Below are 18,214 nucleotides of genomic sequence, written 5' to 3' on the forward strand. Positions count from 1 at the left end.
CCAGCTTGTTTTCTTTCTCTCTACCACCTCTCTCTACATGTGGTGTTCCCATGGCTCTATCCTCCCCCCTGGCTCTTCAGCATCTATCTGGCCACTTTGGCACTCCTGATCTCTCTGTTCACCTCTAACTTTCAGAGTTATGCAGATGACATGCAGTTCTTTTTCAGGCTACCCTCAGCCTCCTCCTCCTGGCTCATCCCTGACTGTATATCTGCTATTCAGTCATGGTGTGCCTCTAACAAGCTCTGCCTTAATGCCAGCAAGACTGAGATCCTTCTCATTGGGGCATTCACTCCCGCTTTCCCTCTCCCACTCTGGCTGCCTGCCTTGGGTCCTATGGTAAGGCAAAAAACCTTGGAGTGATATTTGATTCCACACTCCCTTTCTCTCCACACATCACAGATCTTATGAAGAAGGCCCATTTCCAGCTGTACCTCCTCAAAGGTATTCTTCCTTTTCTCACCTTCCCCCAGAAGCTCCCTGTCTCCAGAGCTCTAGTTCTCTCTAGGCTGGACTACTGCAACAGCCTCTTTCTCAATTTGCCTACCTCTACCCTTCGCCCTCTTCAACTCATCCAGAACAGGACCGCAAGACTTATTCTTGGCCTCAAGCCCAGGGACTGCATCTCTCCGGCCCTGAAATCCCTCCACTGGCTCCCGGTGGCTGCAAGGATCAAGTTGAAGACTCTTTACATGGTCCACAAGGCTTTTTGGCGCAGTGGCCCTCTCTACCGTCAACTTTCTCTTCCTACGTACTTTCTGCCTAGAGCCCTTCGCTCATCTACCTCTAACTCTCTGTGGGTGAGTCGCTTCTCCAAGCAGATATTGGGGGTTAGAACTATCTCCTCTGTAGGTACCTCCCTCTGGCATGGCCTCCATGCCTCTCTTCGTTTTGAGCCGGATCTACGTAAGTTCTGGAAACTCCTCAAGACCTACCTTTTCGCCTCTTCTTACCCTGCTAACCTTCCCTTGCTCCTGCTCTGTCTGCTGACTGGCTGCCTGGTTGTCCTCTGAGTCTTTCAGGACACAAGCCCCCTTTTGCCCCCCTGATCAGTCCCCTTGCAGTTTTCACCTGGCCCTACTTGCACTGCCTTCTGGCTAACCTTGCACTTCCGGGCTGGGATAATCCCAGCCTCCCAGCACTTAACTCAGGGCCCTGCTGCTCTGGGTGCACTTCTCCCTGTACCCTTTCCCCTGTTCTTCTTGTTTGTGCAATTGCACGATCTCAGTGACACAAGGCCTAGTAAGATTGCTGTCTTGTCCTCCCTCTGTTCTCCCTCCCTTGCCTTTTTGTGCCTTGAAACACTTGTGAATAGGTGCATAATAAATAATCAATCAATCATTCAATCAACGTAAGTGCAAAATAGATGACATTTCCAAACATCACCTGCTTTACCTCCCCACTCGATTATGGGTTTGAAAACCCCCTAGACAAGCCCTGCTTGTGAGTGGAGGTATTGCCTCCACTTACAGTGGCAGCTTTTGGGCTGATTACCACATCTGGTACTACCCCTCCACAATGTAGTCCCATGATGTCAGAATCATGTTGCAAATTACCACTACCACCAATGATAGTAGTAATTTAATAATGTACAATTAGCACTGCTGATACCTCCAAACTCGTAATGAGGTATTCATCTTCTTTGCTACCCAATCATATTTCATGATTGTTCCACACATGCAGTGTCCTCATGCAGTGTCCTTAAAGTGAATGTTGCCCTGCAGTCCAATCACGGCAAAAAAGACTTGGTACTCAAGGAACAGCCAATTTTAATCCTTAAGATGACACATTGCAGAACTACATGCCTGTTAAAGTGGCAAAAATGTATATCAGACTGAAGAAATGCCATCAACTGAAGACTAAGGTTTGGAACAGTCCTAGCACTGCAGGCACATGGCTGTATCCAGCTCCAAGTTAAGCGTGCAGGCATCTCGGTAGCATTCTAGGTCACAGGCACATGTGTTTTTTCATAAATGCACATCAGCAAACCACAGTTTATTCCAGATCAACTTGTCCAGATAGCCACATGCCACCGCATTCATGGAAGAAGTTCAGATGGCTGACAACCCAATGATTGGTGTATCCTTCATTTCACTCATTAGATCTCTTTAGTTTGTGGGCATTGTACAAAGGCTCACACTCTCCCTGTACATTACAAAATGGCTGCCAATACATAGCAGGTGCTAAACTGCTAATCGGGTGCCAGAGCATTTAGTGCAGAGCAGATACCCTAGGTCTGCCTTGCTGCTCCCAAACCTGACCGCTTCGGAGCTGTTTGAAACCTTCATTTATGACCACCTCAGGTCCTCCTTTTACACGTTCCCCCAGGTTCAACAGGGACACTTAAAAAAATATCTCTACAACAATACATACATTTTAAGCATTTAAAAAGTAATCTCTTCCACTTTTTGCAATGTTTCTAATTACATGAATGTTCGAAGCCAGGGGTGAACTTCCATGTTTATCAATCCTCAAAGGAGTTGTTGCCGGCATGCCCTCCTTTCCATGACTCCCCCAAAGGAATCAACAGTGCTTGAGTTAGGAGATGTGTCTTTATTGGAGAAGCCGACTCTGTATTCTGGATGGACTCCCGGCGAATCAGCGGGGAGAGAATACCCCGTTCTCATAATGGCTCTTTGATTCCATGGGATTATATTCAATGCATTAGCCGATAAATCCTTTATTGCCACGATTAGTTTCTAATTCTCCTTGACTTCTTCAAGCGAGTATAGGAATTTTGGCAACCTTTGGAAAAATGAGTGCTGATTTTTATATTTTTCTGTCCGTGTTTCCGTCAACTCAGCTCTTCTTGCATCACTGCAAGTCTGCCCGATGCTACGATCCTTTACCAGTTAGCCAAGACATGTCACCAGTTCTATAGGGAAATCAAAGAAGAGCGACTGTCAAAAGCAAAATACAAATCAGAGACTTATTATCTAAATATGAAAATACATTGAGCACACCAAATGACACTGGGAATAAGTCATACATTCATCATGAAGGCCGAATACTAGATTGGGCAAATCACTTGATCAATTATTTGTAAAGATCTCTGAAATTCTAAGGGGCTCATGTTCTTGAAAATCGTAATTGGACTGTGGGGAGCCGTTACCTTTACACTTTAACGTAAGCTGGTCCCCACTGCCACATTCTGGTCATTTGCACTGTGGGGTCCATATGTGAATGGCAAACGGCGGTGAACAAGCATGTACGCTGCCTTTTGACCTTCACATTTGCACTCTGCAGTGCAAAGTGAGTAAACACTGCCTGCCATTCTGGCATGCCAGTCAGCATCTACTTTTGATTGTGAGCACTGCCTACCAATGTTGCATGGCAAGCGGCGCTCACAATTACAATCTCCAACATGCTCGTATGGCGGAGAGCATTTCATTTTCATTTGTGAACACTGCTTACCATGTGTGCATGGGCCCTGGGGTACTAGTTATTGAAGACTGGTGGTACCGGGGGTGGAGTGTGCATTTGGCTGTGCGTCAGTGAAAGAGAGGATGGATGAGCCAGGCCACAAATTTCCACAGAAGGGATCAGAAGAAAGGAGGAGCCGTGTCACACTTTGTACATGGATCTAGGCAGCAGCGCAGCATTACTGAGCAGAGTCGGCCAATGGCTGGGTGATGAATTTGGTGATAGGCCAAAAGAGAGGCAGTGGTAGCATTGTGGAACAGCAAGTTAAGAGGGTGCAGACTGGTTGGTTCAACATTTCTGAAAAGGAACCCCCTGCAGCTGGAACATCTTTAATGTGTAATGCCTGGTCCTGTTAGCTGGTTGGGTACTACAGCAGAGGTCAAGTGTGTCCTACTTATTGCAAATCCTCACAGAGTTGGTGAAATCACAACCTGTTCCTTATCCTTAATGAACAATATAGAATTATACATGTGTCGAGCAGGGCTGGACTGAGTACGGAAAGTGGCCAAGGAAATGGTTTTTCAAGGTGGCCTCATGTAGCCATATACTGGAAGCTTTGCAACACATTCTTTAATTTATCCCACTCAAAAGAGGCCAACGGTGCAGAGGCCCACCACAAAAACTCCAGAGTTCCCTGTAGTTGTCAAGTTGATTACACCTGCACTCCTCTTGCTTGTGCGCTATCAAGGGTCAAACTGCTGCTGGTGCCCACCTGCTTCTGTAAGCACCTGCCTCTGCCAAGGAGCTGATATCATCATCTTCTGCTATCTTTACTAGATTTACTTTTTATTGGAACAAGGTATACTATTGCCATCAGTACTGCAAATGGCAATATTTAGCTGTGGGATCCCACTAGCGAAGGGGGTATGGTATTGTGGGGCCCTGCGGGGTAGGGGTGTCAGGAGATTTTTCTCAACCCCCCCCATGAATAAACATTTCCCTTTTGGGAGTTAACTCATTCATATCTGCGAAATCACCCAAGGGAGCATGAGCGTTTCCTATAATGTTGCATGCAAAGTATAAAAGGTGTATACCTTTTAAACCTACAAAGTTGTACTCCTACCAGGCATATTTTCAGAGTCCCTGACCAGAAATTCAAGTAGTCTCGTGGATAAGTGTCTCCCAACAGCATGAGTTTGAATCCCGGTTTTGGCAGTAAAAGCAGATAGAAAAAGCTAAAACCCATAAAAGGGGCACGTGTATTTCCCAGATCAGAGATCCAGGGAGACATTTTTTGCCGGATCCTGGAAAATCTGGTCCGATGACCAGCGCTGTTTACCATGCAAACCTGTGCAGTTCTCAGTCACCTGAACAGCTCCTGCGTACGCTTAACCTTTTAACTGCCATGGGTTCCCCCCCCTCAGTGCCACGGCCTTTTTTGTCGATTTTGGTATTTCGCCATTTAATGCCTTCTAACGTTTTCGGTTTCCTTAACCCCTTAAGTGCCAAGGACGAGGTATCTCATCCTTGGCAACAGGGTGGTATAACCAAACCACACAATAAACAAATAAAATAAGCAATTCAAATGTGTGCAATATGCAGGTCACAGGTTCCAGTTATGCTAATGGCAACTTGGTCTGGTCTGATTATAACATGGTGCACCCGATATTATCTCACCAAGTGGCCACTTCCTGTATTGTAACAGGGTAGACTGATATTGTGCATTTTGTTAATTTTGCGTACCCCCTTCTGAACGCCTTAGTTGCTTCGCTCCTCCAATTTTCCTGGTAGTTATGCGCTCTTCCATGTTTCACCAGTCTATGTCCTACCATGCTTTCAATCTTCATGCCTCTCGCTACTCCATAGTTGCCAACATGATCCATTCCAATCTGTAGGTGCTTATCCAGTCCTGGTTTATACTTTGAATTCTGGGACGTCTACTTCTACATTTCTCCGTATAAAACTCGCACAACAAGTGCCAGAATGCACAGAAAAAAAACCAGGACTGGTTAAGCACCTACAGATTGGAATGGATCGTGTTGGTAACTACGCTACCATTCACCTTGTCCCCATGTCCAACTGTGAGTTAACTGGTGGATGGGAACAGAAGAAGGGAGAGACGGTCCCAAGGTGGATGAGGTACAGTAGGGATTCAGGTAAGTTGCTGGAACTCAAGTTAAGGAAAAGTCGATACTGAAATGCTGGGTGCCACAGAGGGTGATGCAACGCAGTGGATATTGAAAATACCACACCACAATCACTGTCTACAAGTCATCGCACCTGGTCAGATCTTGATGAACTGATAGGGTCACGGACTGGACCCTGCCGGGGGGGGGGGACAGGGATCTCAGCCCACCTTGGGTAGGCGGTCTACCAGGGCATATGTCAGAGTTGATCCTACCCCAGTGGTGGGGCGAGGGATTTAGGAGGGCCCCAGTCCCTGAAAACCCCATGAATGCATCTTAAATGATACCTTGGATGCCACAGTGTTTTGCACAATCCCTTGCCAACCCATTTCTGGCGGTTTTCTTTTAATTATTTCTGGACTAAAAGCCCCTGAATGCCAGGTGGCAGCCACCAAGGCCAAACAACTCAGGTGACAAACAGCCTCTGGACCCCAGCAGAGAAATGCCAATTGGCGCAAGAGCAACAGAAGAGAAACCGGACCGAACACCTAGCAGAGCAGACTGCACCTGCCTTGAAACACTTGTGTATAGGCGCGTTACAAATGCCATATCATATCATATCATATCATATCATGAAGACCCACTCATGAATTTGGGGTGTGGCTAACGGGTTTTCAAACGTTGACCTGTGCTAACCCAAGCCTGGGGAGAAGGGAAGGGCTAGATTATCCCAGAACACCGCCTGGTCACCTGCAGAGTCCCACAAGGCTCAATACCTTCCCTGGTGATCTTTCATCTACAGATGGAACCATTGGGGCTCCCTTCTTAAGGATCCCAACTTCTCACTCCAATGATACCCAATTGTATCTAATTGTTAAGTGCTGTCCAGGATTTCTCATGCCTCAGGACTTGCTGCAACACCATCAAAGCCTGTATGACAAACACATACCTGAAGCTCAACCCAACAAATTTGACATCCGTGCAAATAGGTCAGGAGTACAGTGCAGTGGGGTAGTAAATTGTGTAAAAAACGGTGGACCGATTAGTTACTAGAGACATTTTGCAGCTGCATGTGTATGTGTGCATACTGAGGTAAGGGGCTGCTCTTCTACCCTTGATAATTTATTTATTTATTTAATTGCTCATTTATATGCGCTTAATACCAACGTTGTGTTTTCTAAGCAGGGGATCGAGATTCGAACCTGTGTGGCTCTGCGTTGGCTTGCTTCCAAGACAAACCCATTGCCCCTGGGCTATCCTTCCTCACCAATGACCCTCCTTCCTGGGTTTCACGCATTACTTGTTTTATTTTTATGTGTTACAGCCTCCTCAGAAATCCACTTTGAAGTTTGCACCTTCTGTTTATCAAGGTGTGATTAGCAAAGCATGTGTGTATTACAATTTGCTGCTATCACTTAGCTCTATGGATTGCATGCGAGTTATTCTCGGGGCAGTGTGAGTGGAGTTGTTGCAATACTGGGTGCAGTGTGAGTGGAGGTGTTGCATGTGTGGGTACATCTTTTGCAGCATTTCCTCTGGGTGCTGTCTGTGGTTCACACGATTGTCCAGACGTCTTCACTAAATGTTCTGTTCATCAGCACGAGGGTGCACGTGGGCGCCAGCAGTTGGGCTGGTTGTGTATGGCACACTTTTTCTGTAAGGTGCACATGTGAGTTCATGGGGACCCTGTTGTTTGCCATGCATCGATTTAAAGACAGAGTGGCACATATGAGGTTGAACAGTTCACCAGCTGTTGGTGCTGGGTGTGTTTCTTGGCAAATGGTGCATAGTCCATCACATGTTGAAACGTGACGTGCTTCACTGTAGTGTGGCATTTGAGAAGGTGCACTGTTCTACAGCTGTCTTTCTGGGTGGGTTTAATTACCCTGTGGTGCATGCTAGGGTGCACCGTTCTCTGGCTGTTGTGCTGGCTGAGGTTCATTGTAGTAAGGGGCATTCAGGGTTCTCTGGTCACCAGATGCAGTGCTGGCACTGATTCCTCAATGGTGTAAACGGTGGTACCTGCTTGAGGGCACCTGTTTATCTGTATGGGGAAGTTGTACTGTGTTGCCGTTGTGCTTTTAGTCCTTGCTTTCTGGTGTTAGTTACTTTTCTATGTTTTAGGCTTTTATTCTGTGGTTTGTAAAGAGGCAGGTGTGTGGAAGTGGCTTGGCAACTGGAATGAAGAATGCTTTGTGCAGTGGTGGCTCCTCTATAATGGGGAGCTGACCAGCCGTCACCCCTCCCATTATGGGGGAGCAGAGGAACTAGCGCAGTGTAAACACTGAGCGGTCCTTCAGCTGCTTTTGGCAGTTCAGAGAGCACTTCTGGGCTGTCTGAACTGCCAAAGGGAAACACGGTTTCCCTTTGCCAGTTCTGTTCCCCAGCTGGGCATGCTCAATGAATCATGCAAGTCTGAGGTGTTTTGTTTCCCTAGACTTGCATAGCCTATTGGGAATGCTGGCATGGGAACTGCGTGTCTGTATATGCGAGGGGGCGCTCCTGCACTTCCCCGCACATACAGGTAGAGCGGGGAGCTTCCTTACAACTGCTCTGGCTTCTGCGTGCATGTGCAGGAGCCAGGAAGCATATGCTTCCTACCTCCTGTTCATGCTACGAGGGAGCTGGAGCGCTGGGAGGAAACAAGCGAAGTTTATGTTAATTGAAATATGTGTATGGATGTGTGTCTGCTTGTGTTATGAGTAACTGTATGATGATGGGTGCAATTGTGTAATGAGCCAGTGCATGCTGCGTGTGAATGTTAAGTCAATGCAGTGTGTTTGTGTGTGTATGTGTGTGCTGGGCCAAGGAGCTGAGTTTGGTGACTGGAGGTGTGGGGGTTGTACAACAATGCCTTTGATGCACGTCCCTCCCTCCCCACTGGCAAAATCCGATTCCGAGTTGCTGAAAGGTGCAGGGGACAGGCATGGTATTATTTTTTTACTGGGCATCTATGAAAGATGTCTAGTAAAAAATGCCATGCCTGCCCCCTTGTCCCCCCAGCACCTCGCATACACACATAATCACATTGGTTGTGTGCATGTTTGTGGCGCTGGGGGGCCCAGGCATGTCATTTATTTACTGAGCATGTGAGAGAGATGGCCTGTAAAAATATAACGCCTGACCCATGCACCCCAGGGCCTCGCATACACACATAATCAAATTGATTGTGTGAGGAGCTGGGGCGGGGGGGGGGGGTTCAGGAGGAAAGCATGTCATTTTTTCCATCTGGGAATCTATGATAGATGCCTAGTAAAACATACCATGCCTGACCCCTGGGCCCCACAGTGCCATGCATACACACATAATCATATTGATTGTGTGCTTGTGAGGCACTAGGGGGTCGAGGGGGCAGGCCCATCTTTTTTTCATGAGTATGCCCAGTAAAGAATGCCTTGCCAGTACTCTGGGAAATCTAGCGCCTCACATGCAATGTCATACCTGACTCCTGATCCACCCACTTACTCCCATTCACACATAATGGATTATCTGCACGTGTGAGATGCTGGTGGGCACAGGGGGAAGGCATTCTATTTTTTAAGTGGAATCTATGATAGATGGGCAGTAAATAAAATGCAATGCTTGTGCCCCCCAGTGCCTTGCATGCACACAGTTGATAATGTGTGTCTGGGAGGCGCTTGGGGCCTCCTGGGGCTGTCATGGCATTTTTTACTGGGCACCTATGCTCAGTAAAAAATGCAATGGCTCTCCCCTGGGACTGCAGCGCTTTGCATACATAATCTGCCCCCTAAATCCTCCAGTGCGTGCCAGGCACTGGCGCACCAGGGGGCAGGCATGGCATTTTTTTTTACTGGGCATCTATGATAAAGCAAGCATGATAAGTGTTATTACATGGCTAGACTGACATTTTGGTGCAGCTATTGTAGCCAATTCTTACTGTGGCATGATATTTTGTATTGGGCATCTTTGATAAAGCAAGCATAACAATGGTTTATTATGTAGCTAGACAGGCATTTGACTGCAGCCAGTCTAGCCATTTCTTATTGTGTCATGGCATTTTGTATACAGCATCTTTGATAAAGCAGGCATTATCAGTGTTATTGTGTGGCTAGATTGGCATATTGGTGCTGCTAGTCTAGCCATTTCCTATTGTGGCATGACATGTTGTATTGGGCATCTTTGATAAAGCAAGCATAACAATTTTTTATTATGTAGCTAGACAGACTTTTTAATGCAGCCAGTCTAGCCATTTCTTACTGTGGCATGACATTTTAAAGCAAGCATGATCCGGTTATTGCGTGGCTAGATTGGCATGTTGGTGCAGCTAGTCTAGCCATTCTGTACTGTGGTATGCTGTAAAATGTACCATTTTAACACATTATTTTAAAAAATGTCTTGGGAGGAGGAAGCCCCCGAACCCAACTTGATAGGTTCAGGCTCTGTCCCTAAGCTCGATCGCTCCAGCATATTTGGGGGAAATATGTAGGTCCCTCCCTTAAAAAAATCACCAACCGCCACTGGCTTCATGCATGGTTTACAAGGAGGAGATATATAGCTTCTGGCTCTGATGCTGGATTTGGTGCTAGGGTGTTGAATGCTAGGAGAATGGTGCAAAGGTCGGACGTGCTAGGTGATTGTCTATTTACATGCAACAGAAAACTAAAGATAATGCTCCTAGTGCACCATTGGCCCCAGGGAATATCTCTGGTTACAGCAGCAACCCCTCACACCAAACATTCTCTGCTATAATGGTTTAGAAGGCTGCACATGCCGTTGCCCCCTAAGGTTAATTCCTATTACAAGATGTCGAAGGGGATCACAAAATGGAGGCTTTCATCTTTAATACAAACTGAATTCTGTGTGAATTAATTGATAGACAGAATGTATATACAGACCCTTTACAATGTAGGTATTAATTGGTTGTGAATTGTATATGCACAGCTCCCATGGTTAATCGCTTCCGGGAGCTTGCATAATACAGCATGAAAAGTGCAGAGACAGTGGAATTAAAGCATTTTACAGCACAGCACTGAAACCATTTACGGTTAAACAAGGAATGAATAAACGAGTCAGGATATTTAAATCATACAACATAATATGTTTAGGGTTATAAAGGCATACACAAAAGTTACATTTGGCAAACATTTGCATTAAAACAGAACTGGTTGGGAGTAGTTCATTTGGGGCCAACAGGCCATTTGCCGGGCGCCTAAAGTGCTACTGGTTATTTGTGTCCAGATATTTCAGTGTTGGGAACTATGGCACTATGTATGCTTCTCTAAGATTTTTTTTAAGGTTCTATTGAAGCATTTGTGGTTCTGCTCTTGCCTAGCTCATTAGTAATTTCAATTCTCATCTCAAGTGGGAGACAGCTCAGCGATTTTAGGGTTGCCAAATGTGATGAAGTCTATTGATCACATTTCACGGCTTGCACTTCTGTTTTGTACTATTTGCCATAGCTTTATGAGGTGCTTGACATACCCATCTATGCGAGACTGCACTAGTCTTAATTAATTAGATCTAGGAATTGTACTTGTTCAGTTTTGTGGTTCACAGTTAAGATGGTAAGGCTGTTTTGATTGGCGTGGAGCTGTAGATGTGCGCTTTTAATGAGGGTGTCAGAAAGGCAAGTTTGAGATGAAAATGATCCCAAGTTCGTCGATGTTGTTGTAGAGTTTGATGTGAGACGGAGTAGTTTGCCCAATGACAGGTATTACCAGGCGAGTGTTGAAACCTATGTGAAGAATTGCTGTTTTCTTTGCATTAAAGCAAAGTGCCACGATTTTGCCATTGTTTGCAAGTCAGATTTGACTTAAACAACTGGGTGCCATTCGCATAAGGCTGACACGTCTCTGCATAGGTGTCAAAAGGGCCTGCAACTGGACAGCCATTACACATCCAGGTGGATATTGAGGAGTCGTGTGGAACTCCACATTACAGAATTTGGGTGAAAGATGCAAAGTCTTTTCTTTGGATCTCTGCAGGTCTGTTGCTTAATGAAATACAACAAGCATGGGGTTATGTTGCCTCCAAGGACATGGTTATAATATATTCTGTCCAGGAGAATGTTCTTATCAACCATAACAAATGCGGCTGAGAGAACAAGAAAGATGAGGTCAGTTTTTCCATTTTTGTCCAGGATATTAAGCATTGCCTCTTTAATATCCATCTGTCTAGTTTCAGTGGTGTGGTTTGGGTAGAAGCCTGATTGCCGGTCATGGGAAAGGTTCACCTTTTTGCTGCATTCTTGTAGTTGGCACGTGGTCAGTGTTTCAAGAATTTTACCCATGGATGGGAAGCTGTGGCCAGCCCCTCTGGATCATAGGAGCACTTCTTAGAAGGGGTCAGAGGGCGGCTTGCATAAAGGAGTTTGGGAATGTCCCTGTTTGCAAAGAGGTATTGTACAAGTGAGCTAGGTATGGTGCCCCTGTGTACATTTGGTCTTTTATAACTTAGGCTGGGCCTGGCTTTCATTTTGCTGACATGTTTTCAGGGGCGTTGCTAGGGGGGGGGGGGCTAAGGGGGCTATAGCCCCTGATCTTTTGGTTGTAGCCCCGGATAGAATCTCAGGAGCTACAGCCAAAAGACTAGCTAGCCCCCAGTCCCAACAGTTCCGACATCAGCTCAGCCCCGGGTCTTTTCCAGACCTAGCAACTCCCCTGCATGTTTTTATAATATCCGTCTAAAAAATGGGCTGAACCTTAACTAAGGTGAAGTGCATGATCTTAATAATATTAGTAACTTCTTCTGTTTAAGTCTTTTAAGTTTTTCAGCACTCTTGAAATCTTTTCAATTTCTATCGGTGTAATACATGTTAACATACATGAGCAGAATCCATGTGGCGAAGAGTAGAAAATAGTCAATTAAGCGCAACAGGTCCCATGTTTTCCGACCTTAGTGAGGACCGACATGGAGTGCTTATTGGTAGGCTGTGTGCCAGTCAACGAGGTCCTCTCAAGTATCGTATAGTATCAAAAAATTCATCCATTTGCCCTTTGAGTCCTAAGTAGTAAAACATATCCTCACTTCCCCTGTGTGAATCCTTGTGATGTCCACACAAGTATAGCAATGCATGTGTGTGGTAGGCAATGTGTTAGTGATGCAATTCTGTTGAGGGAACGTTGTGCGTGAAATTATAAAAATTACCTTAGCTGGGGACAGTTCTGCGAGTTGGTACATCTGAGGTTATGGTACAGATTACCTTAATAAACTGATCAACTCCATCCCGGCGTATGGGAATCTACCAAAGTCCGATATTTAATCTTAGATTTGTGTAGAGAGTGCTGTTGACAGTAAAATGTGTTCTGTGGACATGGAAAGTAATAGGAATTCATCCTGGGCCTTTTACTGGTCTCCCAGCAGCGAGGTGTGACTGAGAAGATATTGCCCGTAGTGGCCGGTATGTACAGGATCTGTTTAAGATCTTGTATTTTGATATTTGGTGCTACACCGTCACTGCAGACATGACTTGACAAACCACTTATATGGCTAACAATGTGTGTAGTTAGCAGGCTGTTTCCTTTGATCCTGCGTCCATGGTGTGTTTCTCTGGCAAACCCTTTCCTAGGTAATGCTGCCAAGCCAAAAGCAAGGTCAACGAACTGTTCTTGCAAGCCCGTCCAATATTGGTAGTGCCACTGAGACTTGCATCTTCAGACAGCCGGCCTCTACAGCATCGGGCTCATGATTGTAGAGTCTAGCGATGTCTTGAATTGCTTCTCCCCAAACCATCGGTGCAAGAACTGCAAAAATGTTGATGGAAAACGAAACTGACATCCGACTGATATCTGATTTACCAAAACCTGAGTGTGATGGTCATTCTTAAATTTAAATTATTATGATGTTGTAATTGATTAGTGTATGTACTGTATGTAATTATTATGTGTTTATTATGATGAATTGGTTGATATGAGTATTGTTTTTGAAAGTTGTATTGTTCTATTAAATATATTCACAATAAACAAGTGTACTACTATTACTGGAGCAGTGCATGTGTTGCTGGCTCAGATTAGTAAAACCTTTGGGGGATTTTGATAGATGGCTCAGTCAGCAGGTTAATGAGACAATCTTAGGGCAAACTCGGAATTCATTATCCCCCGATGTGTGTAAGCCACACTCTACTGTATTGAATTGAATTGATATTTTATTTATATCGCGCTCATACAAAGGTGTTTCAGAGCGCGACTCTGTATCAATTATCCGACAACTTATTTGTTTATTCATTCATTGGTGATGGGTGCCATGCTGTAGGCAAGTATTTACCCTCCAACCTGCAATTAGGCAAGCAAGTGATCGGGGGTGGGTGACGTGAAGGGTAACCGGGAACAGGGAAGATTACAATTGGGTTTGGCATAGAAAATAAGAGGCAGTTAAAGCGAGCGTCACCATGCAGGAGCAAGACGGCTGCTGCTGTTGGGTGATTCTGTCTGTGGTTTAACAGTCGTGTTGATGAATGCAACCAGATATCAGTGCGCTTGCCTCGAGCGCGAAGGCTGGTTGGAAGAGAGTGGTCTTCAGAGTCTTTCTGCATTTTGGTTGGTCTTCCCTTAGTGCAAGATCGAGTGCTCAGTTGTCCCACATCTTTGATCTTTGAACCAAGCAAGTTCAATCTTCTTCTGGCCCAGCAGGTTTTAGGTTGTTGACAGCAGACTTTACCACTGAAGACAGATCTGAGGTTGCAAGCACGAATGTATGTCTAGTTTTGTCAATCTGGACAGATAATCTGTGTGTGTTGCCCAGTGTAATCTAAGTGTCCTACTCAGAGGTTTGAAGGACATTGTGTGGTCGACTGAGAACAAGTGATACGAATGACAGTGTGAATACGGGACCCCGGCAGAGATAATACAACAGTAATTTGGTGTTTTCTATGCCTGGCGCAGTTTGAGGAATTAATGTTGGGCACAGGATGTGACGAATCGTACTGCGTTTTCAAGACAAGACGGTCACTGCAGTGAATAGAGAAGGCCATTGTGAGTGCATATACCACTTCTGGGTGTTTTTGAACTAATTCCATATTCCACATATTGGTTGGTGATGGATCACAATACAACTAACTGTGATCATATGGACTGCTTGCAGATATTGGCGAAAGTGGAATCCAATGGGGGACTCATGAAATCGCAGTTGGATGAAGAAAACCACACGAGTTGTGAGCGTAGAAGTCCTGTACTATACTAATGATGCGCCAACATATGGGATGCAGTAGAACATGGGAGATACAGGGTTTCAACCGGTGGATAGATATTCTTGAATTTTGTAAAGGCCTAGCATTGTGTTATTAAAAGAACTAGCCCTTATATAGTTCTGGCGATTAGTTGCAAGGCCTATGAGGACGAAAACATCTCTTTAAAATAATAGAAGAGCGATACTGGTATTTGAACTTTGAATGTTGTAATGTCTTTATAGCACTGATGCCCTTTAGGCAAGTGTTATAAGGAGCAGTTTAGGTATGAATGAGGTGTTTGAATGGGATGATTAGTGGGCACTGTAGTATGTGTCAGACATTTCTTATATATTGATGAAAAGTTTAGTAAAAGATATTTTTCAAAAATATTAGGTATACTGTGTTGAGAGTAAAAGCAACCAAATGATGACATGTTGTTAACATATTAATACATTAACTAATTTTGAAATTGAAAATGAGTCTCAAGTTGGTTTATGGTTATGATTAATATCAAGCATGGATACCCTCGTGTCTATCTTGTAAACGTTTTATGCTATGTTATGTTACATGCTTGTATAACACCAACACTTGTGCCACCTTTTGGCTGCCCAAAAGCACTCAGAGGATGCAGAAGAGGGGAGCACAGGACATGAGCAAGATGGAGCAAAGAGGGAAGGAGGAGCTAGTGCAGAGGAAGGGGTAGAAGAATGAAGGTGCCATGAAATATTTTGTATAGCACCTTTTGCCACATGTCTACCGCCACAAGTGGTTTAGGGGGAATAAATGAGGAGGGTGATGGACAAAGAAATGGGGAACATGGAAGCCACCCTAAAGTGCTGCGGAGAAGAGGGATTCATAGAAAGGTGGAAGATAACATGGTAGAGACGATGGGGCAAAGGCACAGAGAAGTAGAATGTAATGAGCAAGGAGGTGGGGAAGGAGGGAACATGGTTATGCCATGTTAGTTACTTGTATCATGCTTTTTACCCAAATGCGGTAACATCACAGAATGCAGGAGGAATGGCAAGGAAGGTCATATGGCACCAAGAGTTAAGAAGGCAGCAGGAAGGTGGGTATAAAAATGAGGCAAGGAGGGAACATGATCCTATGGCACATTAGTTGCTTATATAGCACATATGCCACAGAGAGAGCTGTCCATCTTGCCCATGGGAAGAGGGCAAATGAGGTCACCTACCTTTCTCCCCTCTTTTGTAAAACCTTACCCCAACCTTCCACTAATACTGTACTCTATTCCTTCCTGCCAGCCCATCAAACTGCCCCCATTTCGCCATAGTCCACTTTCGCCGTCTCTCTTTCTCTTTTTGGTTTTGGTGAATTTTTGTGGCACTTGAGCCACAAAATTGCCGAAACCATTGTTACAGAAGGGAAAGAGAAGGAATGGGAGTCCTGAACTGAGAATATCTGGTTGGCATCGCAAGGGGCAATGCCATGGCATGAAACCCCCAACTCACTAAAATCTCTTTTTCCAACTCCTCCACCATACTACCCAATGAGAATTTCCTTAACAATATTTGCTCCAATCAGCTGCTTTCAAAGATGCAAGTTGGTTGCTTGGCTTTCCATTTCCCAGCTGGCAGTGATTCAATATTTCAATAAAAGGAAGCAGGCGCTCCTCTCCAGAAAGGACATGTCATGATAACCTGTTCTGAGATGAGAGTTTGCGGCACACGCTTTTTGCTCACTGTACCTTTCACAGATGGGAAATAACCATTTGCATATCAGTATTTGTCCCACCCACATGGGCAGTCCAGCACCGAAATGCTATGGCAATTCCTCTCTGAACAAGAGTACCAACAGCAACCCCATACACGTGTTTCAGCCTTGTTGGGCCTTATCACCCACACCAATTCCCTCTACCCCACCAACCCCACGCCTACTCTCTCTACCCCTACCCACCCCACTCTCTCTACCTCTACCCCTACCTACCCCATTATGTGAGCTGGTTGGCTTTTGTTTGGTCTATTTTGGGCTACTTTTGACAAGTCCTTCTGAGGCTGCTCTGTTCTTCATGTTATTGTCCCCAACCAATTTCGATCACTCAACCAACCCTATACTCGCCCACCCTCTCTATCCCCACCCTTCCCCCACTTGCAACCCCTACCCACCCACCCCAGCCCCATTACGTGAGTTGGTTGGTTTTTATTGGTGCTATCTTGGGCTACTTTTGACAAGTCCTTCCGAGGCTGCTTTGTTCTTCATGTTTTGTACCCAACCAATTTCCATCACCCACCTACCCTATACTAACCCACTGTACCCCAACTCTCTGTACCCTCACCCACCCTAACCCCACTCGCTCTACTGACACCCTCCCACCCTATCCCACTCACTGTAACCCCACCCATCCTACACCCACTCTCTCTACCCCCAGGCACCCACCCTACTCCCATACTTTCTCACCCAACCCCCTCCCTACTCGCATACTCTCTCACCCAACCCCCACCGTCTCTGCAGCCACCCACCCTACCCCCAGGCACCCACCCTACCCCCACTCTATCTACCCTCACGCACCCTATCCCGCTATATCTACCCCCACCCACACACCCTACCACTGGCTCTCTCTATTCCCATCCAACCAACCTTCCTCTGCTCTCACTACTCCCACCCAGCCTACTCAGCTCTCTCTACAGGCACTCATCCACCCCAAACTCTCTCTAACCCCACACACCCACCCTATCCCCCTCTTTCTCTACCCCCACCCACCCTACCCTTGCTCTCTCTATCCCCACTCACCGTACCCCTGCTCTCTCTACACTAAACTGTTCTCTACCCCACACACCCTACCCTCACACTCTCTATCCCCAACCAACTTACCCCTGCTCACTCTAGCCCGCACCACCTTGCCCCCACTCCCTCTACCCTCACCCTATCCCCGCTCTCTCTACACCCACCCACCTACCCCCACTTTCTGTCAACACCCTCTCTACCCCCACCCAACCCCCACTTTCTCTACTCCACCCACCCTACTCCCAATCTTCCCCCACCAACCCACCCTACCCCACCCACCCTACCTCGCTCTCCCTCAGCCCACCCACCATATCTCGCTCTCTCTACCCACAACCACCCTATCTCACTCTCTCTCTACACCCAGCCCTCCTCTACACTCACCCATCTCTTTTGAGCCCTCTATCCCCACACCCACCCTACCCACACTCTCTCTACCCCATCCATCCTACCCCCACTCTCTCTACCCACACATACCCTAACCCTACTCTACCCACCCCAACCCACCCTACCGGCAGTGCCCTTTGTGCCTGCTGTTTCACCCACTTTGTCTACACCCACCCTACCCCCACACTCTACCATCGCTCTCTCTGCCTCCATCAACCTGCACTACCACCCCTCTCTACCCCATCCACCTACCCTATCCCCACTCTATCTACCCCCCCACCCTACCCCCAATCACTCTGCCCCCCAACCTCGCCCACTCTCTGTACCCCCACCCCAATCTACCCTGCTCATCCTTCCTCCCACACTCTGGCTTTATTTTTTACCCTCTCACTCTCCACCTTTCTCCGTCATATTTCCTCTTGATCATCATCCATGGCATCAATCGTTTCCTCCCTTACCCCACTCTCTTTCC

The 18,214-nt window shown here is 46.2% G+C and overlaps 1 protein-coding gene across 3 annotated transcripts in view; it reads right to left on the reverse strand.

The window, feature by feature from the left end:
• Window positions 1-1,749: 1,749 nt before the first annotated feature.
• AIFM3 (AIF family member 3) overlaps window positions 1,750-18,214 on the reverse strand; it is a 479,089-nt gene continuing 462,624 nt past the window's right edge. For all 3 annotated transcript variants that reach the window (XM_069619126.1, XM_069619124.1, XM_069619123.1), the window contains one exon: window positions 1,750-2,875. In XM_069619126.1, coding sequence (XP_069475227.1) covers window positions 2,836-2,875 — 40 coding nt within the window. In that variant the 3' untranslated portion in view covers window positions 1,750-2,835. The remainder of the gene's footprint in view (window positions 2,876-18,214) is intronic.

The sequence above is a fragment of the Ambystoma mexicanum genome, chromosome 10 (assembly GCF_040938575.1).
Source record: "Ambystoma mexicanum isolate Mex_15411 chromosome 10, UKY_AmexF1_1, whole genome shotgun sequence".
Taxonomy (NCBI): Eukaryota; Metazoa; Chordata; class Amphibia; order Caudata; family Ambystomatidae; genus Ambystoma; species Ambystoma mexicanum.